Genomic DNA, 27847 nt, shown 5'->3' with positions numbered 1-27847 from the left:
AATGTTAGACCTAAAATCATAAAAACCCTAGAAGAAAACCTAGGTAATACCATTCAGGACATAGGTATGGGTAAGGACTCCGTGACTAAAACACCAAAAGCAGTGGCAACAAAAGCCAAAATTGACAAATGGGATAAGAGCTTCTGCACAGCAAAAGAAACTACCATCAGAGTGAACAGGCAACCTACAGAGTGGGAGAAAATTTTTGCAATCTACTCATCTGACAAAGTGCTAATATCCAGAACCTGCAAAGAACTCAGACAAATTTACAAGAAAAAAACAACGCCATCAAAAAACGGGCAAAGAATATGAACAGACTCTTCTCAAAAGAAGACATTTATGTAGCCAACAGACACATGAAAAAATGCTCATCATTACTGGTCATCAGAGAAATGCAAATCAAAACCACAATGAAATACCATCTCACACCAGTTAGAATGGCGATCATTAAAAAGTCAGGAAACAACAGGTCTGGAGAGGATGTGGAGAAATAGGAACACTTTTCACTGTTGGTGGTACTGTAAACTAGTTCAACCATTGTTGAAGACAGTGTGGTGATTCCTCAAGGGTCTAGAACTAGAATTACCATCTGATCCAGCCATCCCATTACTGGGTATATACCCAAAGGATTATAAATCATACTGCTCTAAAGACACATGAACACGTATGTTTATGGCAGCACTATTCACAATAGCAAAACTTGGAACCAACCCAGATGTCCATCAATGACAGACTGGATTAAGAAAATGTGGCACATATACACCATGGAATACTATGTAGCCATAAAAAAGGATGAGTTCATGTCTTTTGTAGAGACATGGATGCAGCTGGAAACCATCATTCTCAGCAAACTATCGCAAGAACAGACAACCAAACACCGTATGTTCTCACTCATAGCTGGGAATTGAACAATGAGCACACTTGGACACAGGAAGGGGAACATCACACACCGGGGCCTGTTGTGTGGTGGGGGGAGGGGGGAGGGATAGCATTAGGAGATATACCTAATGTAAATGATGAGTTAATGGGTGCAGCACACCAACATGTCACATGTATACATATTTAACACACCTGCACATTGCGCACATGTACCCTAGAACATACAGTATAATAATAAAAAAAAAAAGTTCCCTTTTCTTTGCATCCATGCAAACATCTGTTATTTTTTTCTTTTTCTGACTGGGATAAGATGATAGCTCATTGTGGTTTTGATTTACATTTGTCTGATGATTTGTGATGTTGAACATTTTTACATTCATCTGTTGGACATTCGTATGTCTTCTTTTGAGAAATTCTGTTCAGATTCTTTGCCCACTATTATTTTTTTACTTCAGTAGCTTTTGGGGTACAGGTGGTTTTGGGTTACATGGATGAATTATATAGTGGTGAAGTCAGATTTTTGTGCAGCCATCACGCGAGTAGTGTACATTGTATCCAATATGTAGATTTGTATTCCTCATCTCCCACCCTCCCCTTTCTGAATCTCTAAAGTTCATTATATCATTCCTTATACCTTTGCATACCATAGCTTAGGTCCCACTTGTAAGTAAGAACATACAGTATTTGGTATCTCATTCCTGGGTTATTTCACTTACAATAAGGGCTTTAGCTCCATCCAAGTTTCTGCAAAAGGCATTATTTCATTTCTTTTTTAGCCAAGTAGTATTCCATGGTGTATATATACCACATTTTCTTTACCCACTCATTGGTTTATGGGCACTTAGGTTGGTTCCATATCTTTGCAGTTATTAATTGTACTGCAATAAACTTACATATACAAGTGTCTTTTTGGTATGTTGACTTCTTTTCCTCTGGATAAATACCCAGTTGTGGAATTGCTTAATGAAATGGTATATCTACTTTTAGTTCTTTAAGAAATCCCCATACTGTTTTCCATAGAAGTTGTACTAATCCCACCAGCAGTGTATAAGCGTTCCCTTTTCGCCACATTCCTGAAAGGCTTTCAATAGGTGCTCCCACACTGAATTCCCATGGGAGAAGCCTCAGCTCTGTCTGCAGTGGTGATGAGAGGGAAAAGATGTATCCCTCTCAGGACCCTTCACAAGTGCAAGGGCTTTCTGACTGGTGGGGTACAGCCACAGACTTTCCCCACTAAGCCCAGCACTTCAGCTATGCCTCTGCTGAAGGAAACTACCCACCATTGGAAAGATCTAAGATTCAAGGCCTGCCATCTGGATTCTTTTGTCCTACAGGATGTTCCCTTGATGTGATGTACCCCCCTTTCCTTAGGAGTAGAAGTCACTTAGAGCCAGATTGCTGTGAATGCTGCTGCTCTCTGGGTCTAGCTGCCCAGTCTGGCTGCCATACTGCAGAGTGGTGCTGGTGATCCTATGCAAGAGATCCAGTGATATGACCTGTCCTCAAGTCTCCCACCAGCAGCTATCAGCACCAGCTCTGATAGGCATGACAGAGGAGTGATGTAAACTCTGTGAGATTCCTTGGTTATAAATAGCCTTAGTGTGTTGACTTTCTCAGATGCCAGTTATAGTAGTAATGAACTGGTCACCGGGACAGACTCAGGACCTCCTGGTTAGCTAGGGTGGTGCAGGCAATGGTAATAACTGAGGTAACATACAAGTTTTCTCCTTTCCAGACACAGTGTTATTCTATCTGCAGGTGCTGCAATGAACTGTGTCATTTGGCCTCCCGGCTAGGAGACAGCACTAGGAAAAGAGCACCACCTGCTGTAGTAGCAGTGGGATTTGTGCTTGCCTTATGTTACCCAGGAGAGGTGTTCTGGTTTCTCAGGTGAGGGGTGGGACTAGAGAGCTCCCAAAAGTTTCTGTTCTTCGTGTTTTGCTACCAGGGTGGGTGGAGGGACAAAGCCAGGTGGGAACTGGGTCAGGTAGGTCCACACCCTTGCTCTCCACTTGCAGGGCAAGCACTGGCCTCTCTGGAGATCACAGAGATCTCTGTGGAGATTACCACCTCTGCAGGTGGTTTACTGGACACTGAGGTAATGTTCCATGGAGGAAGGTGGCTGCCTCTGCTGCACAGAAGAGATTGCAGAGGGAGTGGAAAGTAGTAGGTGAGAGTAAGCCCCACCCAACTCTTACACAGCTGGCAAGGCAGGTCTCACATCTGCAGTGATCCATTAGCAGCAGCTAGCTAAGTTCCAGGCTGTCTACACTCAGAACTCGAAACTCCCCCAGGCTATAAATCTTCCCCATGGAGACAGCAATTGGGGCTTTCACGCTATACCCCTCCCAGTCCACTCCCACAAAGCTGGAGCACCTGGCTCCTGCACTCCTAGCTACAGCACACTTCCCACTTGTCCCCTGGTTCTGGGCAAGGGATTTTATCCCCACTCAAGATTATATCACAAATTTCAGTTGGGAGCTTCCGTTAACCTGAGACTACTGCCTGAGTTAGCTAGCAGACTTCGGTGAGGTCCCCTGTGATGTAGAATGAGGAATAACTTCCCTTGGTCCAAGCTGAAGACTGGGAATGCTCACAAGGCTCTTTCCCTGCTGTTCCTACTTTTATATTCTTCACCACTCCCTAAACCAGTTCCAGTGCTGGGTAGGATTAAGGCCTTTCCGTGTGGTTGAATTGCCAGGTTCCCAGTGGTGGTGTATATCCTGGAGGCAGTGTCTCCCCCTCACACTCAGGGGATTTGGTGTCAGTTATACCTGCTTCATGATATAATGTGCAGCTTGCCACTTCTTTCAAAGGTCTGTGGTTTCTTTAAGCTATCCCGTTCAGTTCTTGTGTTGCTTCTTGGAAAAAAAGTTCAGTGTGAATCTCTACACACTATTGTCTTTCCAAGTGGAAGAGACATGCTGACACTACCTCCAATCTGCCATCTTGGGAGGAAAAAACACAAAAACTCTTTGCCCACTTTTTATGGGATTATTAGTTTATTTTTCCTGCTGAGTTTTTTCAGTTCCTTGTATACTCTGAGTATTAGTCCCTTGTTGTATAAATAGTTTGGAAATATTAGTCCCTTGTTGTACAAGTAGTTTGGAAATATTTTTCCCATTCAACAGGTTGTCTGTTTACTCAGGTTTGCTTCTGGTTTGCTAAACAGACAACCTATTGAAAGGGAAAAATGTTTCCAAACTACTTATACAACATCTCCTATTGTTGTGCAGAAGCTTTTTAGTTTAATATATTACTAGTTGTCTATTTTTGTTTTTGTTGCCTATGCTTTTGAGATCTTAGTCATAAACTTTTTGCCTAGACCAATGTCCAGCAGCGTTTTCCCTAGGTTTTCAAACTTCTATTATGTTTATAGTTTCAGGTCTTATGTTTAAGTCTTTAATCCATTATGAGTTGATTTTTTTGGTATATGGTGAGAAATAGGGGTCCAGTTGCATTCTTCCGCTTGTTCCAAAAAAAAAAAAAAATGAAGAGGACAGAACTCTCTCTAACTCATCCTACAAGATCATCACCACCCTGATAGCAAAACCAGGCAATAACTCCACAAGAAAAAAAGAAAACTAACAGGTCAATATCCTTGATAAACACAGATGCCAGTGCCTCACAATTCAGCCCACAGAGGAAGGCCTTAACCCCACCCAGCATTGGAACTATTTAGGGAGTGGTGAAGAATATAAAAGTAGGAGCAGCAGGGAAAGAACTTTGTGAGCATTTCCAGTCTTCAGCTTGGACCAAGGGAAACCATTCCTCATTCTACATCACAGGAGACCTCATGGAAGTCTGCTAGCTAACTCAGGCAGCAGTCAAAGGTTGAGAGAAGCTCCCAACTGAAATTTGTGATACAATCTTGAGTGGGCATGAATTCTCTTGGTCAGAACCAGGGGGCAAATAGGAAGTATGCAGTAGCTACAAGTGCAGGAGTCAGATGTACAGCCTTGTGGTCATTCCCAGGCTTCAGCTTGGACTAAGGGAAGCCATTCCTGATTCTCCATCACAGGGGACTTCGTGGAAGTCTACTAGCTAACTCAGGCTAAATCATCCAACTTGGATGACTGTTAGTTTTTTTCTCTTACCTGATTGCTCTTGCTAGGACTTTCAGTACAATATTGAATAGGAATGGTGAAGGTGGACGACTTTGTCTTGTTCCAGTTCTCAGAGGATAGGCTTTCAGATTTTTCCCTATTCAGTGTGATGGTAGTTATGGGTTTGTTGTATGCGGCCTTTATTGTTTTCAGATATGCTGTTTCTATGCCTAGTTTTGTGAGAGTTTTTATAATGAAGGGATGTTGAATTTTATCAAATTTTTTTCTGCATTTGTTGAGATAATCATATGATTTTTGTCCTTTATTCTATTTACTTGATGTATCATGTTTATTGATTTACTTATGTTGAACCATTTTGAATCCCTGGTATAAATGCCACTTGATCATAATGTTTTAACTTTTTTATTGGCTCTTAGATTGGGTTTACTAGTATTTTGTTTAGGATGTTAGCATCTGTGTTTACCAGGGATATTGGCATGTAGTTGTTGTTGTTGTTGCATTCTTGCCTGGTTTTAGTATCAGAGTATTGATAATCTTGCAGGATGAGTTAGAGAGAATTCTGTCCTTTTCAGTCTTTGGAGTAGTCTCAAGAGAATTGGTATTTAGTTCTTTATACATTTGGTAGAATTTGGCTGTGTATCGATCTGGTTCTGGACTTTTCTTTCTCAGGAGACTTTTTAATTACTGATCCAATCTTGCTATGCATTATTGGTCTGTTCAGGGTTTTTCTTTCTTTCCAATTCAATCTTAGTAGGTTGTATGTTTCTAGGAGTTTATTTATTTTCTCTAAGTGTTTCAGTTTGTGAGCATATAGTTGTTTATAATAGTCTCTAATGATTCTTTGCATTTCTGTAGTATCAGTTGTAATGTCTTCTTTGTTTCTTGTAATTTTATTTGGGGCTTCTCTCTTTTTTTTTTTTTTTTTCTTGGTTAGTCTAGCTAGCAGTTTATCAGTTTTGTTTATCTTTTTGAATAATCAGCTTTTCATTTTGTTGATCCTTTGTTTTGTTTTTCTTCAGTCTATTTCATTTTGCTCTTTTCTTCTGCTAGTTTTGGGTTTGGTTTATTATTCTTTCTTTTTTAGTTCCTTGAGATATGTTGTTAGATTCTTAATTTGTAATCTGTCAACTATTTTATGTAGGCATTTATTACTATAAAATTCCCTCGTAGCACTGCTTTTACTGTGTCCTACAGGTTTTGGTATGTTGTATTCCAGTTTTTGCTTATTTTGAGATTTTTTTTATTTCCATCTTAATGTTTTTGTTGACCCAGTGGTCATTCAGGAGTATGTTGTTTAATTTCCATGTATTTATATAGTTTCTAAAGTTCCTCTTGGCTTTGATTTCTAGTTTTATTCCCTTGTGGTTTGAGAAGATACTTGATATGATTTTGATTTTTTTAAATGAGTTGAGGCTTGTTTTGTGACCTAACATTTGGTCTTTCCTGGAGAATGTTCTTTGTGCTGATGAAAAGAATATATGTTCTGCAGTTGTTGGGTAGAGTGTTCTGAAATGTCAGTTAGCTCCATTTGGTCTAAAGTGCAACTTAAATCCAATGTTTCTTTGTTGATTTTTTGTCTAGATTATCTGTGTAATGCTGAGAGTGGAATGTTAAAGTCCCCCACTATTATTGTTTTGCAGTTTATCTCTCTCTTTAGCTTTAATGACATTTTCTTTATGAATTCAGGTGTTCCAATGTTGGTTACATATATATTTAGAATTTTTTATTAGAATTTTTTTTATCATCTTGCTGGATTGATCCCTTTATCTTTAAATAATGACCTTCTTTGTTTCTTTTTACTGTTCTTGACTTAAAGTCTGTTTTCTCTTGTATAAATATAGCTATTCCTACTCCGTTTTGATTTCCATTTGCAGAGAATATCTTGTTTTCATTTCTTTATTTTCAGTCTGTATGTGTCTTTACTGCTAAGGTGAGTTTCTTTTTTTTCTTTTTTGAGACAGAGTGTCGCTCTGTTGCCCAGGCTGGAGTGCAGTGGTGCAATCTCAGTTCACTGCAACCTCTGCCTCCCGAGTTCAAGTGATTCTCCTGCCTCAGCCTCCCAAGTAGCTAAGACTACAGGCACACACCACCATGCCCAGCTAATTTTTTTGTGTTTTTAGTAGAGACGGGGTTTCATCTTGTTGGCCAGGATGGTCTTGATCTCTTGACCTCATGATCCACCCGCCTTGGCCTCCCAAAGTGCTGGGATTACAGGCATGAGCCACTGCACCTGGCCTGAGTTTCTTGTAAACAGCATATAATTGGATTGTGGATTTTTAAAAATCCATTCCGCCATTCTGTATCTTTAAAGTGGAAAATTTAATCTATTTATGGTCAGTGTTATAATTGATATGTGGTGCTTTGTTTCTGTCATTTCTTAATTGTTTTCTGATTGTTTTATACAGTTTGGTTCCTTTTTCTTTTACTGGTGGTTGTGGTTTTCTGGACTTCTGCAGTGGTACCATTCGAATTCTTTCTCTTTCTCCATGTGATTACTTTGCCAAAGAGATTTATATTTTCGTGTGTTTTCTTTCTTTTTTTCTTTATTTGAGACAGAGAGTCTTGCTCTGTTACTCAGGCTGGGGTGCAGTGGTGAGATCTTGGCTCACTGCAGCCTCCACCTCCTCGGTTCAAGTGATTCTCCTGCTGCAGCCTCCTGAGTAGCTGGGATTACAGATGCATGCCATCACGCTCAGCTAATTTTTTTGTATTTTTAGTAGAGACGGGATTTCACCATGTTGGCCAGGCTGGTCTCAAACTCCTGGCCTCAGGTGATCTGCCTGCCTCAGCCTCCCTAAGTTCTGGGATTAAAGGCATGAGCCACTGCGCCTGGCCGTTTTGTGTGTTTTAATCTTGGTAAATGTCATCCTTTCACTTGCGGGTTTAGGACTCTCATGAGAATTTTTTTGTAGGGCCTGTCCAGGGGCAGTGAATCCCCTTAGCATTTGCTTGTCTGGGAAAGATTTTATTTCTCTTTCACTTATGAAGGATAATTTTGCTGTATATAGCATTCTTAGCTGTCAGATTTTTTCTTTTTCCTTTTTTTTTTTTTTTTTTTTTGAGACAGGATCTCACTCTGTCACCCAGGTGAGAGTGCACTGGTGTAAATACAGCTCACTGCAGCCTCAACTTCCCAGGCTCAAGCAATCTTCCTGCCCCAGCCTCCCATGTTGCTAAGACTTCAGGCACACTTCACCACACCCAGCTAATTTTTTTTTTTTTTCGAAGATTGATTCTTGTCATGCTGCCTAGGCTGTTCTGAAACTCCTGGACTCAAGTAAGCCTCCTGCCTCAGCCTTCCAAAGTGCTGTAATTACAGGCATGAGCCACTGCTTTTGGCCAGATTTTTTTCTTTTAGTTATTTAAATATATTATCCCATTCTCTTCTGGCCTGTGAATATGTGAATAGATGATTATCTCTTGCTATTTTTAGGATTTGTTCTTCATCTTTGATTTTAGGCAGTCTGACTATAATGTGTTGTGGAAACGACCTTTTTGCATTGTATTTTTATTTTCCTGGGGATTGCTGAGTCTCTTGTATCTGAAATGTCTAGATCTTTTGCTGGACTTGAGATGTTTTCATTTATTGTTTAGTTAAATACATTTTCCAATCCTGTCATTGTCTCTTTGACCTTGTGGATATTGATAATTTTAATATTTAATTGTCACAAAGGCTTTGCCCAGTCTTTTTTATTCCTTTTCTTTATTTTTGTCTGATGGGATTATTTCAAAAGATATCTATTCATGTTCTGAGATTCTTCTACCTATTCTAGTCTACTGCAGAAGCTTTCAACTTTAATTTGTAGTTTTTATAGTGAATTCTTCAGTTGCAGAATTTTTTTAAATTTTATTTTTATTTTTATTTTTTATTTTTTTAAATATACTTTAAGTTCTAGGGTACATGTGCACAAAGTGCAGATTTGTTACATATGTATACATGTGCCATGTTGGTGTGCTGCACCCATCAACTCGTCAGCACCCATCAAATCGTCATTTATATCAGTTATAACTCCCAGTGCCATCCCTCCCCCCTCCCTCCCCATAATAGGCCCTGGTATGTGATGTTCCCCTTCCCATGTCCAAGTGATCTCATTGTTCAGTTCCCACCTATGAGTGAGAACAGGTGGTGTTTGGTTGTCTGTTCTTGCAATAGTTTGCTGAGAATGATGGTTTCCAGCTGCACCCATGTTCCTACAAAGGACACGAACTCGTCGTTTTTTATGGCTGCATAGTATTCCATGGCGCATGTGTGCCACATTTTCTTAACCAGTCTGTCACTGATGGACATTTGGGTTGATTCCAAGTCTTTGCTATTGTGAATAGTGCCGCCATAAACATACATGTGCATGTGTCTATATAGCAGCATGATTTACAATCCTTTGAGTATATGAACAGTAATGGGATGGCTGGGTCAAATGGTATTTCTAGTTCTAGATCCTTAAGGAATCGTCACACTGTCTTCCATAATGGTTGAACTAGTTTACAGTCCCACCAACAGTGTAAAAGTGTTCCTATTTCTCCACATCCTCTCCAGCACCTGTTGTTTCCTGACTTTTTAATGATCACCATTCTAACTGGTGTGAGATGGTATCTCATTGTAGTTTTGATTTACCATCTCACACCAGTTATAACGGCGATCATTAAGAAGTCTAAATGTCTTTCAAATGGTGAATGAATGAACTAAATACTTCTCAGCATAGAAAAACTACTGATACATGCAGTAACATGGATGAATTTCTCAAAGCATTATGCTAAGTGAAAGGGGCCAGTCTCAAAAGGCTGCACTTTGATTCCATTGATATGACATTCTAGAAAAGGCACAACTATAGTGATGAAGAACAGACCTATGGTTGCATTTGTTAAGTATAGGGGAAGTGTTTGGCTACAAATAGACAGCAAGATCGAATTTTTAAGATCACATGATTGTAGATGTGTGGTGTTATTTCTGCGGGCTCTGTTGTGTTCCATTGGTCTATATCTCTGTTTTGGTACCAGTACCATGCTGTTTTGGTTACTGTAGCCTTGCAGTATAGTTTGAAGTCAGGTAGTGTGATGCCTCCAGCTTTGTTCTTTTAACTTAGGATTGTCTTGGCAATATGGACTCTTTTTTGGTTCCATATGAACTTTAAAGCAATTTTTTCTAATTCTGTGAAGAAAATGATTGGTAGCTTGATGGGGATGGCATTGAATCTATAAATTACCTTGGGCAGTATGGCCATTTTCACGATATTGATTCTTCCTATCCATGAGCATCGTATGTTCTTCCATTTGTTTGTGTCCTCTTATTTCACTGACCAGTGGTTTGTAGTTCTCCCTGAAGAGGTCCTTTACATCCCTTGTAAGTTGGATTCCTAGGTATTTTATTGTCTTTGAAGCAATTGTGAATGGAAGTTCATTCATGATTTGGCTCTCTGTTTGTCTGTTAGTGGTGTATAAGAATGCTTGTGATTTTTGCACATTCATTTTGTATCCTGATGCTTTGCTGAAGTTGTTTATCAGCTAAAGGAGATTTTGGGCTGAGATGATGGGGTTTTCTAAATATACAATCATGTCATCTGCAAACAGGGACAATTTGACTTCTTCTTTTTCCTAACTGAATACCCTTTATTTCTTTCTCTTGCCTGATTGCCCTAGCCAGAACTTCCAACACTATGTTGAATAGGAGTGGTGAGAAAGGGCATCCCTGTCTTGTGCCAGTTTTCAAAGGGAATGTTTCCAGCTTTTACCCATTCAGTATGGTATTGGCTGTGGGTTTGTCATAAATAGCTCTTATTATTTTGTGGTACGTTCCATCAATACCGAATTTATTGAGTGTTTTTAGCATGAAGGGCTGTTGAATTTTGTCAAAGGCCTTTTCTGCCTTTTCTGCATCTATTGAGATAATCATGTGGTTTTCGTCTTTGGTTCTGTTTATATTATGGATTACATTTATTGATTTGTGTATGTTGAACCAGCCTTGCATCCCAGGGATGAAGCCCACTTGATCACGGTGGATAAGCTTTTTGATGTGCTGCTGGATTCAGTATGCCAGTATTTTATTGAGGATTTTTGCATCGATGTTCATCAGGGATATTGGTCTAAAATTCTCTTTTTTTGTTGTGTCTCTGCCAGGTTTTGGATCAGGATGATGTTGGCCTTATAAAATGAGTTAGGGAGGATTCCCTCTTTTTCTATTGCTTGGAATAGTTTCAGAAGGAATGGTACCAGCTCCTCCTTGTACCTCTGGTAGAATTTGGCTGTGAATCCGTATGGTCCTGGACAGTTTTTGGTTGGTAGGCTATTAATTATTGCCTCAATTTCAGAGCCTGCTACTGGTCTATTCAAGGATTCAACTTCTTCCTGGTTTAGTCTTGGGAGAGTGTATGTGTCCAGGAAATTATCCATTTCTTCTAGGTTTTCTAGTTTATTTGCATAGAGGTGTTTATAGTATTCTCTGATGGTAGTTTGTATTTCTGTCGGGGGTCAGTGGTGATAGCCCCTTTATCATTTTTTATTGCGTCTATTTGATTCTTCTCTCTTTTCTTCTTTATTAGTCTTGATAGAGGTCTATCAATTTTGTTGATCTTTTCAAAAAACCAGCTCCTGGATTCATTGTCTTTTTGGAGGGTTATTGTGTGTCTATCTCCTTCAGTTCTGCTCTGATCTCAGTTATTTCTTGCCTTCTGCTAGCTTTTGAATGTGTTTGCTCTTGCTCTTCTAGTTCTTTTAATTGTGATGTTCAGGTGTCGATTTTAGATCTTTCCTGCTTTCTCTTGTGGGCATTTAGTGCCATAAATTTCCCTCTACACACTGCTTTAAATGTGTCCCAGACATTCTGGTATGTTGTGTTTTTGTTCTCATTGGTTTCAAAGAACATCTTTATTTCTGCCTTCATTTCGTTTTGTACCCAGTAGTCATTCAGGACCAGGTTGTTCAGTTTCCATGTAGTTGAGTGGTTTTGAGTGAGTTTCTTAGTCCTGAATTCTAGTTTGATTGCACTGTGGTCTGAGAGACAGTTTGTTATAATTTCTGTTCTTGTACATTTGCTGAGGAGTGCTTTACTTCCAACTATATGGTCAATTTTTGAATGAGTGTGATGTGCTGAGAAGAGTGTATATTCTGGTGATTTGGGGTGGAGAGTTCTGTAGATGTCTATTAGGTCTACTTGGTGCAGACTTGAGTTCAATTCCTAGATATTCTTGTTAACTTTCTGTCTCGTTGATCTGTCTAATGTTGACAGTGAGGTGTTGAAGTCTCCCCTTATTATTGTATGGGAGTCTAAGTCTCTTTGTAAGTCTCTAAGGACTTGCTTTATGAATCTGGGTGCTCCTGTGTTAGGTGCCTATATATTTAGGATAGTTAGCTCTTCCTGTTGAATTGATCCCTTTACCATTGTGTAATGGCCTTCTTTGTCTCTTTTGATCTTTGATGGTTTAAAGTCTGTTTTATCAGAAACTAGGATTGCAACCCCTGCTTTTTTTTGTTCTCCATTTGCTTGGTAGATCTTCCTCCATCCCTTTATTTTGAGCCTATGTGTGTCTCTGCACGTGAGATGGGTCTCCTGAATACAGCAAACTGATGGGTCTTGACTCTATCCAATTTGCCAGTCTGTCTTTTAATTGGACCATTTAGTCCATTTACATTTAAGGTTAATATTGTTATGTGTGAACTTGATCTTGTAATTGTGATATTAGCTGGTTATTTTGCTTGTTAGTTGATGCATCTTTTTCCTATCATTGATGGTCTTTACATTTTGGCATGTTTTTGCAATAGCTGGTATTTGGTTGTTCCTTTCCACATTTAGTGCTTCTTTCAGGGTCTCTTGTAGGGCAGGCCTGGTGGTGACAAAATCTCTAAGCATTTGCTTGTCTATAGAATAGTCTATTTCTCCTTCACTTATGAAACTTAGTTTGGCTGGAAATGAAATTCTGGGTTGAAAATTCTTTTCTTCAAGAATGTTGAATATTGGCCCCCACTGTCTTCTGGCTTGGAGAGTTTCTGCCGAGAAATCTGCTGTTAGTCTGATGGGCTTCCCTTTATGGATAGCTTGACCTTTCCCTCTGACTGCCCTTAACATTTTTTCCTTCTTTTCAAGTTTGGTGAATCTGACAATTATGTGTCTTAGAGTTGCTCTTCTCGAGGAGTATCTTTGTGGCGTTCTCTGTATTTCCTGAGTTTGAGTGTTGGCCTGCCTTACTAGGTTGGGGAAGTTCTCCTGGATTATATCCTGAAGAGTGTTTTCCAACTTGGTTCCATTTTCCCCGTCACTTTCAGGCACACCAATCAGATGTAGATTTGGTCTTTTCACATAATCCCATATTTCTTGGAGGCTTTGTTCATTTCTTTTTACTCTTTTTTCTCTACACTTCTCTTCTCACTTCGTTTCATTCATTTGATCTTCAGTCATTGATACTCTTTCTTCCAGTTGATCGAATCGGTTACTGAAGCTTGTGCATTTGTCACCTATTTTTCATGTCATGGTTTTTATCTCTGTCAGTTCGTTTATGGCCTTCTCTGCATTGATTATTTAGTTATCCATTCTTCCATTCTTTTTTCAAGATTTTTAGTTTCTTTGCGCTGGTTACGTAGTTCCTCCTTTAGCTCTGAGAAGTGTGATCGACTGAAGCCTTCTTCTCTTAACTCGTTAAAGTCATTCTCCATCCAGCTTTGATCCATTGCTGGCAATGAGCTGCATTCCTTTGGAGGGGGAGATGCACTCTGATTTTTTGAATTTCCAGCTTTTCTGCCCTGCTTTTTCCCCATCTTTGTGGTTTTATCTGCCTTTGGTCTTTGATGATGGTGACAAATTGATGGGGTTTTGGTGTGGGTGTCCTTTCTGTTTGTTAGTTTTCCTTCTGTCAGTCAGGACCCTCAGCTGTAGGTCTGTTAGAGTTTGCTTGAGGTCCACTCCAGACCCTGTTTGCCTGGGTATCAGCAGCAGAGGCTGCAGAATATAGAATATTGCTTAACAGCGAGTGTTGCTGTCTGATTCTTCCTCTGGAAGCTTCGTCACAGGGGTGTACCCCACCGTGTGAGGTGTGAGGTGTCGGTCTGCAGCTAGTGGGGGTGTCTCCCAGTTAGGCTACTCAGGGGTCAGGGACCCACTTGAGCAGGCAGTCTGTCCATTCTCAGATCTCAACCTCCATGCTGGGAGATCCACTGCTCTCTTCAAAGCTGCCCAAGAGGGTCATTTACCTCTGCCGAGGTTTCTGCTGCTTTTTGTTTAGCTATGCCCTGTCCCCAGAGGTGGAGTCTACAGAGACAGGCAGGCCCCCTTGAGCTGCGGTGGGCTCCACCCAGTTCAAACTTCCTGGCAGCTTTGTTAACCTACTTAAGCCTCAGCAATGGCGGGTGCCCCTCCCCCAGCCTCACTGCTGCCTTGCAGTTAGATCTCATACTTCTGTGCTAGCAACGAGGGAGGCTCTGTGGGCGTGGGACCCTCCTGTCCAGATGTGGGATATAATCTCCTGGTGTGCTGTTTGCTGAGACCCTTGGTAAAGTGCACTATTAGGGTGGGAGTTACCCAATTTTCCATGTGTTGTTTGTCTCAGTTTCCCTTGGCTAGGAAAAGGGATTCCCTTCCCCCTTGCGCTTCCCAGGTGAGGCGATGGCTCGCCCTGCTTCAGCTCTCGCTGGTCGGGCTGCACCAGCGACCAGCACCGATTGTCCGGCACTCCCCAGTGAGATGAACCCGGTACCTCAGTTGAAAATGCAGAAATCACCCATCCTCTGTGTCACTCGTGCTGGGAGCTGGAGGCTGGAGCTGCTCCTATTTGGCCATCTTGCTCCGGAACTCAATTGCAGAATTTCTATCTGGTACTTTAAAAAACTGTCTCTTTGGTAAATTTCTCATTCATATCCTGAATTGTTTTTCTGAGTTCTCTTGTATCTCACTGAGCTTCTGTAAAATCAAAATTTTCAATTCTTTATCTGTGATTTCAAAAATTTCTTTGATTAAGATCTATTTTTGGAGACTTATTCAGTTCCTTTGGAAGTGTCATATTTCCTTGCTTTTTCATGTTTTCTGTGTCATTACATTGAAATCTGTGCATCTGGAGTAACAGTCACTTATTCCTGTTTTGAATTTACTTTAGTAGGGAAAGACCTTTTCCTAAACATCTATGGTGTCTGTGGTGTTGGTTGGGTAGGGTACTTTGGCTTTGACTCTGGTGTGTGCATTAGTGTCATCTCTGTATGATTTCTTTGGCTGTAAACAGCATTAGTGGCATCTGTGATTTCTTTGATAGGTTAGGGTACAGTTATTAGTTAAGGCTATGGGGAAGTTGTGCTGGGGACTAGGATATCAGATGGGCCAGTGATAGTGTCACTGGGCAGTGTACACTGGCAGCCATGTTGGCAATTATTGTTGTGTCAGTTGGTGGGCCTCCACATGGCTTGCTCAGATGCTGGTAGTGGCAGTGGTGGATTGTACAAGTGGACAGATTCTCAGGTTCCTGGGCAGTTACATGGCGTGAGTGATAGCAGTAGCAGGAGTGGGACAAGTCTCTGGGTCCTGAGTGATGTGCGTTGATGTTGGTGGTGGCTCTGAAGGGCTGGGTAACCCAATCTCCAGGAACTCAGGTGTCACTTGCAGGTAGGTGATAGCAGCCAGGAGTTTATGCCCCCAGGAGAAGTACTCAGGTGCCTGAAGTGGTTGGGTTGGGTATTTGGCAGGACCCTAAGCTGTGTTCTCTGTCACACAGCAGAGAGTGAAGCTGGACTAGGTAGGCTTGTGCTCAGACCTTCGAATGGTGAGAACAGCACCAGCTGTCATGGACAGGGCACTCCGCAGGCCCCAGATGGAGTGCTCAGGTGAGGGATGTTAGCAGCTGTGCTAACACCCTGTCACAATAGAGGGTGGGGTCATCCTCGGTGACCAGAGCCTGGGCCAGCGGGTGGGAATGCACATTCCTCACACCCTAGTCTCAATGGGGCTTGCTCTCCGGCCCTGGCAAGGGTAGCCCACCTCAGCTGCAGGAGTCCCACCCAACTGGTGATCAAGTCCCAGTGGCAAATTTTACACCACTTGCATCCCAGTCTCCATCCTGGTGGCACTCACTTCTCATCTCCAGCAGCTACACCCCATGCCTTGCTTGCTTCTTAGCTCTGGCTGTAGGTATGCTTCCAGCATACTCCCCATTCCCAGTAGCGACAGCTCGAGTTTCTGTCATGCCTCAGTCCTGGCACTGCTGGGCTGCAGGACAGCAAGCAGTCTGTCAAAGGCTAGGTTTGAAAATGATATCTTGCTCCTCAGACATTTCAGGGACGAGATGTCAGGGGAGGCTGGAGAAGCAAATAGACTCAGGAAAGTTCTCCACCTCTTGGTGAACCTGCTTCTGCACCTTGCATACCTGCGGAGCTGCTTAACCACAGGTGCTTTTCACTCTGTTCTCTTCACCTCCTTGTTCTGGGATACAGGGACAATTCTCTGGACACTATGAAGATCTTCCTAGGGATCTCCTGCTAACTTCAAGTCAAAGAGTAACAGAGACTGCAACAGAGCCACTTGGGCCTCTTAAAGCAGAGGATACAGAGCAGTGGGGTAGGTCCCTCAATTCAGTGAGCAGACAAGACACAAAGGCTGACTTAGGTTTTATTTTCATCATGAGCTTGCAGAAATACATTTTTTCTTGATGTTCAGTGATTACATTCAAAAGTTTATTTTGAATGTAATATTGTTATTTATCATTCACTGACAGGTCATTTGTAGCTTCACAAAAAAGAAAAAAAAAAAAGACAGGGAAAGGGAGGGATGGATCTAGTGAGACTGAGACTGTGCCTAATACAATCTGTGTGTGCATTTCTGTGGGTTTGAAAACCCACTTGCTCTTTATACTAATTCAAACTAAGCAATTGTGAGTAAGAATAGCTTTAGAAGGTGCACATCTAGGCTGTGCACCGTGGCTCATGCCTGTAATCCTAGCACTTTGGGAGGCTGAGGCAGGCGGATCACTTGAGGTCAGGGGTTTGAGACCAGCCTGGCCAACATAGTGAAACCCTGTCTCTACTAAAAATACAAAAATTAGCCAGGCATGGCAGCGGGTGCCTGTAATCCCAGCTACTCAGGAGGCTGAGGCATGAGAATCGCTTGAACCAGGAAGGCAGAGGTTGCAGTGACCCGAAATCATGCCATTGCACTCCAGCCTGGGCAACAGAGGGAGACTCCTACTCAAAAAAAAAAAAAAGAAGGTGTAGTACATCTGTCACCACATAATGAGGTTTAAGGGTTTAGAAAGCAATTTTACCTAGACAGATTGGATTAAGAAAATGTGGCACATATACAACATGGAATACTATGCAGCCATAAAAAAGGATGAGTTTGTGTCCTTTGTAGGGACATGGATGCAGCTGGAAACCATCATTCTTAGCAAACTATCACAAGAACAGAAAACCAAACACCGCATGTTCTCACTCATAGGTGGGAACTGAACAATGAGATCACTTGGACTCGGGAAGGGGAACATCACACACCGGGGCCTATCATGGGGAGGGGGGAGGGGGGAGGGAGTGCATTGGGAGTTATACCTGATGTAAATGACGAGTTGATGGGTGCAGCACACCAACATGGCACAAGTATACATATGTAACAAACCTGCACGTTATGCACATGTACCCTACAACTTAAAGTATAATAATAATAAATAAATTTTAAAAAAAAAAAGAAAGAAAGCAATTTTACCTAAATATGCCTGTAATAACTACATCAGGTATAACATGAGGATGCTGCTAAAGGAATGGAAGAGTAAGATAGGCATGAAATGATGAAGACTTTTATGGGGTTAGGACTAAAGAGAATAATTTTAAAATCTGAACAATTGGCCCAGGTGTAGTGGCTCGTGACTGTAATCTTAGCACTTTGAGAGGCTAAGTAAGGCAGGAGGATTGCTTGAGCCGCAGAAGTTTGAGACCAGCCTGGGCAACATGGTAAAACCTTATCTCTACCAAAAAAAAAAAAAAAAAAGACAAAAATTAGCTGGGCATGGTGGTGTGTGCCTGTGGTCCCAGGTACTCTGGAGACTGAGGTAGGAGGATCACCTGAGCCTGGGGAGGTCAAGGCTGCAGTGAGCAGTGATCACACCACTGCACTCCAGCCTGGGCGACAGTGAGACCCTGTGTAGATCAGTCGATAGATAGAAAGAAAGAATTCATCAATAACAGCATATAGTATTTGAAAGCAAGTATTGTATTAAGAGAATAAAAAGAAGCGTTGGTAATTGAAGGTAAATTGATGCCTTTGTAGCAATAACTTGGCAGTTCTGCAAAGCTAAATCATGTTTATGGCCAGTCATGAGTAGACTGCAAAATTTCGAGAGTTCACTCTTTGCAGCCTGTGAATGAATCTGCATGACATTTGATTTCAAACCATCTTTCCTTTGGAGCTAGCAGGAGCTTCTTTCAAGCATACTTCCAGCCACTAGTGCTCCCATCCTCCTTGATTCAAATAGGCACAAATATGGCCATCCATTTTTCCTTTACCTTTCCCAGAAATGTGATTGTTTTCACTGCTCTTTTACTGTTTTCCTCTTAAGATAAATATAGTAATGATTTCATAAGATGACCATAATGCAGAATGTTTTCCTAAATATCTGCCTTTAGTGTAATGTAATTCTGATGCAGAATGATGGCAAAGTTTTAATTAGCAACATTTAAGCTATAAGAAATAACCAGTTGACCTTGGCAATTATTCCATTTATGTATTCAACAAATATTATATTAAGCACTTATTATGTGCTATAAGTTTTGCTACCTGGTGGAGATGATTAGCAAGACACAGTCCTTATCAGTCCTTGCAGTCGGGTGAAGTAGACAAATAGGTGCCCTAAAATATAATAGGCATTCTTCTAGAAATCAGAATTCAGCGAAGAACCAAAAGAGGTAGTAGTCAGGTCTAAGGTAGGGATGTTGAGAATGGAGAATAATAGAGCAAGCTGGAAAGGATTCATAGAAAAAGCAATATTGAACTGTGAATCCTTTAAAAAAAAAAAAAAGAAGGGAAAAGAAAGGAAAGAAATACAATTAATAGAGTCTTTGTAAGCTTTTTCAATGTAAAAGAGATCTGGAGAGGTAAGAGAGGACCCTGGTGAGTCTGCCTTAAATGACTTGCTGAAAAGTTTGAACTCTAACCTGTGAAGGGCATTAAGAAGGGTGGCCATATAACCAAATTGACATTCTGGAAAGAAAGATGTGTAAAAGATCAGTTAGAAGATTATTGTACTGGTCCAGAAGAGAGATGATAATGACCAAACCAAGACAATGAAGAGGGGAGGAGAGGTAAAATGTGAGATTTGATTATTGCAAAATCTGTAGGATATGGTGAATGCTGGAAGGATATAGTACTACTGAGTTCCTCTCAGTGAGAGGGCATCTCTGGGTCCAGTCAGGTTGGGGAGAAATGAATTTTCTTGGCCATGTAGATCAGAAGCTTAGGATGAATCTGGACTGGAGACAATGCTTTGGAGCTTGGCAGTAGTTGAAGCTATGGGAATGGTTGAGATTGCCCAGGAAGGCTTGTAGAGTGAGAAAGAAATGGGCTGAAGGCAGAGCTGTGAAGGTCACTAATAGGTAAGGGATATGCAAGGGGAGAGGAATGGCAGGAACAGGCTGTCAGTTGTCTAGCATCTGAATTATGTGTGTTGGGTGGAGGGGTAGATGTGAGTGAAGTAATACAGATTGCCACTGTTGGTATGACTGACAAAACTCCAGCTCCCCATTATACCACCAAGGGACCAGTGAGTATTTTGTTGGAGAAAAACTGAAATTGCCCCATCCAGTAGGGGAGGTAATTTTCAAGGCTTTTAATTTCCTGCTAAGTTGCTAAATCACAAGAGATTGTTTTAAAGGATACTCTTCCCTCTTTCCTTGTTTGGAAGGAATTCTATAGGCAGAAAGTTATTCTCAGAGCCCTGGGCTTTGAGAACCTCCTTTAACCATTCATCACAACAGCTCTGAGTAAATGAGGCATATTTGTATGGCTGAGGAGTCCAAAGAGCCACTGACTGGGTAGCAGTTAGTTAAGGTGGTAACTGACCTGCTTTATCTCTGAGTGGCCTCTATTCCAACCCTTTTATTTAGAGACCTGATATGCTTCATACTATTGGATGGCACATTCTAGAACTCTTACTGGGGTGTCGTCCTGGAAGTGGCCATGCTGAACTGGACACATCTGAGTAATCCATGGAAAGTTCCATGGGTTCTTTTTGCATGGGTCCTGTTTTCTGAGATAGGTAGATCCATACCTTCCTAACCAACAGGGGAGGGGGTAGAACCAGGGCTGTGGGAACTCCCTGAGTGTCAAATGGAATTTTCAAGAGATTACCCTCATCTTTTTCCAAATGTTTTATTAAGGTGTCTGTACTAGCATAAGGAATTCGTAGTCTTTGTTCCTAAACTTTGTTCCAAATGGTTATGTGGTTGCAGTTCTCCGGGAATTGACCTTTAGAAGGAAGACACTAAAACATCGGAATGTAACAGAAATGCACTGTTATTCCTCCCCTCTTTTGTCTCGATCCCGTGGTTCCTAGGAAGCAGCTTTATTCCTAGGAAGGAACTTTATTCTTACACATTTAGGCATCAGCTTTGTCTGCTGAGTCCTCCTTCTCCCTGACCACAGAAGACTTCATGGTAAATCAAGCCCACTGCTCTCACAAGCTTTTCTTCTTAACTTGGTCTGGTTGAAACATAGCTTCATGCAAATAGTATCAACATTGCTTACAGCTTAGCAGGGCTGTCCTTTGGGGCCAGTCATAATGACAGCTGTATGATAGTAAAAAACCAATGCCAAAGCAGTTTCTAAACAGTAGTACTTGTTGAGAGGAAATGTTTTTCTTCTATCAGGAACTTTCCTCTGGGACCTGTTTATATGTCTGTGTGCACGCATGCAATGGGTGCTAGAAAAGAAACAACTTTTCATGTGGAATAGTGTTACTTCTGAGAGAAGGAATTTTGCCAATTAAATGTTTGTAGGGATTCATTTTAGAGTTTCTATCCTTTGCCCAAGTATGTCTTTTGTGCTTAATAGGAAATGAGCCTTGTTTAATTTAGTAAAACATAACACCATTTCTTTAGGAAAGTGAGGGATCCTTTTCCCTTCGAACTTAAGTGTTACACATTGGAACATCAAACCAGGTGTTTAAAATACTTGAGTGCTATAACACCTGTCCTTCTGTTATAGGTGCAACAATGAGAGTGAGTGGTCCCAGATCCACGAGAACATCATCCGAAAGTCCAGTGCCAAGTACTCTGCCCCCAGCGCCAGCCATGGTGAGGTACTTCTCTGACTAGAACATTTTGTGTTGCATTTGTAGTTGCTAATCATACAGTACTTCAGTTGGTTGGTGCAGATTGCCTGCTGTATTCCCTATGGACATTTATTCTCCTGTCCAGGCATTTCCTACTCATTCTTTTTGTAGTAATTTGAGGCTTTCCCTAATATCTGCTGATCAAAATACATTTTCTGCTTTTTCTAGGATGAGTTCCATATGCTTTGATAGGTAACTTGAGTTCTAATTCAAATCCAGAGTGAGCAAAAATGTTGCAGGGTTTGTTACATTGTGAAGTCTATGTTTGCCTAAAAAAAAGATTATACTCAGCCAAATAAATATCTCTCTATATATATAGCTAGATATCTATATAGATATAGACATCACACACTTCTCTTTCTATTCCTGAAAACTGACCATAATGAGAATCAGTGATTAGTCTGTCAGTATCAGTCATTCTGAAACTAGAATGGAAAATCTTTATTTCAAAGAAGCTTCATTTTAGCTCAACTTCTCCTTTTCCTTTTCCCGTCCTTTCTTTAAAAACTCTGTTTAAATAATTTCTATAAAATCTCAGTACAGTTCTACATACTGTATTGTTTTCTAAGTTAAACATTAATGCTTGATTAAATTAGAACCATTATTTAAAAGCCTATGTGCCTTTATAGACCCTTGCAGATAGCTATCTAATTTACGCAGAACCAAGTTACTCCTGACAGTTTTTACCTCTAAATCATTTTATAACCTCTTTTACATAATCCTCTTTAACTTGCATAGACCTTGTTGGAAATTATAAGTTGTCCTTAAATGACAGTGTAAAATCACTGAGAGGCAAGCAGTTTCTAAAGAGTAGTACATGTTGTAGAAAACTTCATTTTTTCTCTGTTGGGGTGAGCAGATACTCAACTAGGAGGATCCTTAGAGGAGATCCACACCAGAGGCTGCCAAGATTGAGACCTTCAGCTGTAACAACTTGATTCCTCTAAAACCCTAGTGGGGGTTTAGGTGATATCTGAGAGCCTCTCACTATTTTTAAATGACAGTTTTCCCTTATACATGTGCCTGGATGCCAAGTAGCTCCATGCAGTATGCTAAATCTAGGCTAAAGCAAGAGACAAATAAAATTTTATTTTGAAAATATAGGAAAGTTACTAGCAATTTGGGAAACTACAATTCACATCCATATTTGTCATGTTCTTTGCTTTATTTACTTATTTGATTTATAAAGAGGTGCCCTTGACTACACATTCTTGGGACATAGTATGATTAAAACATATAGAGAATATTTAAAAAGAGAGATGATAGTACTAATTCGTGAAAGAGCAACTTCTACCATTGCTTCACCGGGTTAAGATGATGAGATTTGTCTTGCTCCCCAGAGCGAGCAGGGACTGTGCCATGTTCTGTGTCTGATTTTTGTCTAGAACTCACAGACACTTGCCATTTAAACAGTGTTAGAAAGACCTCTCTGTGGGGCACCACAGACCTCAGAGAGCCTCAGTTGGGATGGCTGTAATGAGAGGAGGTCTCTGTGTAGTTGTGGAAAAGTCAGTAGGAGGAACAGGCTGCTTCTTTTTGAAGTATGTTAGAAGCTAGCTGAGACCTTGGAAATCACCTGTTTCAACCCCCTCATTAAATAAATGAGGAAACTGAAGCTCAGCAAAATGACTTAGTGGCTGAACAAGGATAGAACCCAGGTCTCCAGACTCCAGACCTTTGGCCTTTCTACTCAGTTGCCAAGCTTCTGAGCATGGGTTTTCTACTGCTGGACTCTGGGGTCTTCGTGTCAGAGAATTTTATAGATTGCTCAAGGAATATTTCAGGTCTTTGTTAGTCTGCTTAATTAAAGATACATCTTTATTAAAAATCAGTTTACTTTGCTATAAACTTTTACCCATCTTTGTTAAATATTGTGGGCAGTTCATTGCCTTGCAGTTCTGTTTCCAAAGTCATTAGTGCTTTTCCTTTAAGTCACATAATTTAAAAATGCAGAAGCAATTGCTACACTGGGTTTGAATGCTGAGAATAAATGTATCATCCAGCAATAACTCTTTTATGTGAACTTTAATAGATGTGGGTCTTCATTTCCATTGTTGGCCTCTTGGATATGTAGCTACAAACTGAACTTTTAACAGTTCCAGTAGTAGCATGAAGAGTATTAAGGACAAGTGAAGATAAAGCAGTTGACACACAAGTTTTCTATTTATTTTAAAATGACTGTTAACTACAATTTATTTCCATATCTTGGGCTGACATTAATTTATATAATTAATCCTCATCCAGCATTTCCACAAGGAGGGGTGGGGGCATGTGGCACAAGAACAGAGTCAAGTTGGTGCCCTCGAATATTTTACACAGGTGTTAATTTGTCCAGTTACTTTTTTATGAGTCAGTCTTTAATCCGATAAGAGGTTCAGTAAGAAAATGGTTTTCTTGTGTCAGGTAATCAGTGAGACCAGATTAACAGAGAAATTGTATAGACTTTGTTATTTTCAAATTCTTTGATTTGAGGGCCCCATTGAGATGGTAGTCAGGTAGAACATCAAGTGTTGCCAAGGGACTGGTTGCATACTGGGTGAGTGGGTCACTTTTCTGAACTATTAATGAAGGCCCTCTTGTGCCCAGAATCATGCCTTAGCATTATTTGGTATGTGCTTCATACCAACACAGGGTTTCAGAACTAGAAAGGAAACCCACAAGTTCCAGGATCCCAACTCTACAAAAGGACATACAGTTTTTATAGCCTCCATTGTTGATTTCTTTCATTCTCTGCATGTCTTTTCATCTGATCCCTTGCATGAACTTGAAGGTTTTCTCTTATTTGTTATGTTTAGAAGTAGAGAGCAGCTCTTTAGGATCCCTTTGGGTAACTCAAAAGCTAACTGTGATACTCTCAGCACCTTTAGTCAACATCTTCATGAGTTTCACTTTGCATCTGTAGGCCGTTTTGGTTGCTCAGAAAATGCAGAGACAAAAGGCAGTCAGCAAGTACTTAAATAAACCCTTGCCAATGCAGAATGGTTAGAGTATACCCACTGATTTTTTTTTTTTTTTTTTTTTGGCTTTTGCCCTCCAACCACAACTCCCTCAAATTATGGAGACTTTCATCCCCAGCTGTTTGCTTCATGCTGGGCTGTCTCGTAAGTCTGATTTCTGTTTACCCAGAGGATATGATTTGATAGCTATGTAAACACAACAAAGATGAATAAGTTAGGGTTATGAGGGGAGGGCAGATATATCCTAAGCTGTTCTCTACAAAGATTATTGTGGTTTTGGTTATGGCTCCCAGCCTTTCAGGTTCATAAACTAATTGCAGTTTAGTCCGACAGTGATTAGGTTTAAGATAATTACTTTAGAGGGGCTGAAATCTTAAACACTGATTATCTCACCAGAATACCAACTGGAATACTGTATGTTTGCCTTTTCAGGGCACTGTGATCCTGGTGTTAATGACACTTGAGATACCATGTTTGTAATCCCAAGGTTTCTTGGGAAGCATGAGTTTAGCAGAAACAACAAGATAATCTTGAGGTTCTGTCTGAGCTGTAGTAGAACCGTATTTCATCCCTTGGCCCAGCTCTGAGAGTACATATTCCTGGCTACTGGCATACTTTTCTTGCCAGATAAAATATCTGTAACTCTTCTATCTGACTTCTGTCTTTGTCTACTTTTCCATTCCCTCCTCCATCCCCATTCCTAGACCATTCTTATTTTACAATTCTACTTGTTACTATCTCCATTCCAGCTACTACTCTTGTAATTGTATTCATTATCATAACACCTTATTCCCTCATTTCTATAGATGTTCATCTGCTATTTAACTCCCAAGTTTATAGACCAATGAGGGTGCCTCCTCTCAACCCATAGATCAACGCCTAAATTCTTCATCCTGTTAACAGCTAAACCCATTCACAGTTATAGAGGTAGCACTTCCTAATTCCATAGAGGCTTGACTGTTACAGCCTTCTAGCCAGTAGCTGCAGAGGGGACCCTCAGGAGGGTGCTGTGGAGGTGGAAATTTCAGGAGATTCTAGCTTTGTGCACAACTCCAAGGGTGTAAGTAATGAGCCAGAAGGCAGCTCACCTGGGGTGATACTTCAAATACTCCCAAGTTTTGATTAAAGATCATGTGGAGGATCTGAAATCCTCATGGAGTCAAGGCTTGGTTAGTCCCACAAAAGCACCCTCTTTTCTTTGCAGAATGTGATATCTCCTCTGTTGCTAGCCAGTGCAAGATTAAACTAGCAAGTTACTTCCCACACTTTGACATACTCCCAGCATAAAACACAGCACATCTTAGCTTGCTCATTTCTCATATTTGGGTTGCCCTGACTGAAGGTCTTCTTTGGCCATGCTTGTTTCTACTCTATAGATTTCTCTAGGTTCCTAAATATATAACTTATGTAGTTCAACCCTCTCATTCAGTAGGGCCAGCTGGACCCTAGTTGGATGCTGGGGAACAGAGGGAGAGACAACTCAATCTCCCAGACCTCAGTCTGTGTTTAATAGACTAGTTCTCTGGGTTATTGGGGTCACTTTAACTTAAATTTCTTTAGCTTTCCAAAATGTTTCTTGAAAATAACTTACACTTTCTGCCTCAAAGTTTTTCTCAAGAATTTTGCTGAACTTTGCAAATTTTCTTCTGGAAAATGTGACTATGTCTTTTCTAGTACTATATTACAGGGTAGAACTGTGGTTCTAAGAAAATGCTTTTGGTTTTGCAGGTCTTATCATTTCTCTGCAGCTTCTTCGTGGAGACATGGAACAGATTCGGAGAGAAAATCCCATGATATTTAATAGGGGATTGGCAATTACAAGAAAATTGGGATTTCCTGATGTCATTATGCCAGGTATGCAGAACTGCTTGGGGCTGGGAAGGTAGATGGGTTAGGATGGAGTCTAGTGCTTCCCTCCTGAGAAGATGGTGAACTGTGCTATGGAGGAGACCTGCAGCTATTAAAATCTCCCACATCCCAAGTCAGACTGCTTACTGCAGTCTGCAGTCAATGGCCCTTCGGCTCTTATAGGCATTTGTTCTTTTGCAGAAGCCCCTACATTGCATTCACCAGTGCAACATGACAATCCAGCAGATAGGTAGGCTTTGTTGTCTTCTATGAAGCCTGGATGGTAGAAGTGAATATGGAACCTTCATGGAGAGTTTTTATACTCTTCCTTTCTTTTCTTAGGAGATAATTGTCTCACAAGAACTTCCTGCTTAAGGGGAAGAATATATCAAAATATATGCGTGTAGTATCAGTGAATCCCATATGTGTAGGAATAGCAGATACCTTGCCATTTTCATGTATCAGAAAAATAGATCAGGCAAATGGTATAAATTAGACATTGTGAATATAGCACTACCTGGCCAGCTTCTCAGAAATTGTCTCACCCATTTCATCTAATGCCCAGTGGAGAGCCAGGGCACAAATTGGGAATGCATTGACCCTCAACTGTGGTCCCAGTAGGTCAATATCAGGTTCATGTTTTCTAATTAGGCAGACATGGGTAGGACTGGAAAAGTGGATCCAAATGGGGCATCAGAGCCAAGGGAGTTATCAGGAGTGAAGAAGGGGTAGAGGCATGGTTCAGATGGATGGTAGGTGTTCAGATAACCAGAGAAGATGCAAATAAGGAGAAGAAGATTAGAACAGGTAAATGTCTGGTTGTCTGGATAGATTATAGGAAGAGTGGACTTACCCTCTCAGTTGAGTTTTTTGTTGTTGTTTGTTTGTTTTGAGACAGAGTCTTACTCTGTTGCCCACGCTGGAATGCAGTGGCGCTATCTTGGCTCACTGCAAACTCCACCCCCTAGGTTCAAGCGATTCTCCTGCCTCAGCCTCCCGAGTAGCTGGAACTACACATGTACACCGCCACACCTGGCTAATTTTTGTAGAGACAGGGTTTCACCGTGTTGGCCAGAGTGGTCTCGAACTCCTGACCTCAAGTGATCCATTGCTGGCATACTGGTCTTGAACTCCTGACCTCGGCCTCCCAAAGTGCTGGGATTACAGACTTGAGCCACTGTATCTGGCCTCAGTTGAGTTTTAATGCCCTGCTAAAAGCTTATTTGCTTTTATTGTAAAGGGTCAGGCCAGACTAGACTGAACTGATTATGATCACTTTAAATATCACTTATTTGGAGTTCTTCATGGTGGTTCACTAAATTCTCTTGTTGGAAGCATTTGCCAGCACATACACAAAGGGTTGGGTAGCCTGGCCATAGAGGAGGCCTATGTGATGGGTTCCAGCTGCCTTCCAACTTCCCAGGCTATGCCCAGATTTATTTCCTGTCACCTTCATTCTCCCTCCATAGACACTGTAAATGCAGAGCAAGCTGCCACGCACAGCCTTCATCTTCTACTAATGCACACAGGAGAGTCTTTTGGATGGGAAACGTAGGCTAGTAGATCAATTATGTTTTTATCTAAATGCTAGGGAGACTTCATGCTTATGAAAGCTGTTTTAGGGGTAATGACCGCCACAGGACACTTCTACCATCCTGTCGTGACACCTTTCTTAGCTCTTTCTGGGCTGCTAATTAGGAAAAGAGCCCAAGCATAGTCAGGCTTCTTGACTATGAAGAAAAAAAAAAAAAGGGCCAGGCGCAGTGGCTCACTCCTATAATCCCAGCACTTTGGGAGGCTGAGGTGGGCAGATCAGGAG

At 41.0% G+C, this 27847-nt stretch overlaps 1 protein-coding gene across 1 annotated transcript in view; it reads left to right on the top strand.

The window, feature by feature from the left end:
- The window catches only part of DOCK3 (dedicator of cytokinesis 3), a 682478-nt gene that overhangs the window by 491505 nt on the left and 163126 nt on the right, over positions 1 to 27847 (top strand). Inside the window, exons 13-14 of the mRNA XM_025375707.1 lie at positions 21097 to 21185; positions 25909 to 26034. Coding sequence (XP_025231492.1) covers positions 21097 to 21185; positions 25909 to 26034 — 215 coding nt within the window. The remainder of the gene's footprint in view (positions 1 to 21096; positions 21186 to 25908; positions 26035 to 27847) is intronic.

This window comes from Theropithecus gelada, chromosome 2, assembly GCF_003255815.1.
Source record: "Theropithecus gelada isolate Dixy chromosome 2, Tgel_1.0, whole genome shotgun sequence".
Lineage (NCBI taxonomy): Eukaryota > Metazoa > Chordata > Mammalia > Primates > Cercopithecidae > Theropithecus > Theropithecus gelada.
Note: the sequence above shows the minus strand (reverse complement) of the source record. Positions and strands in the feature narration are given on the sequence as shown.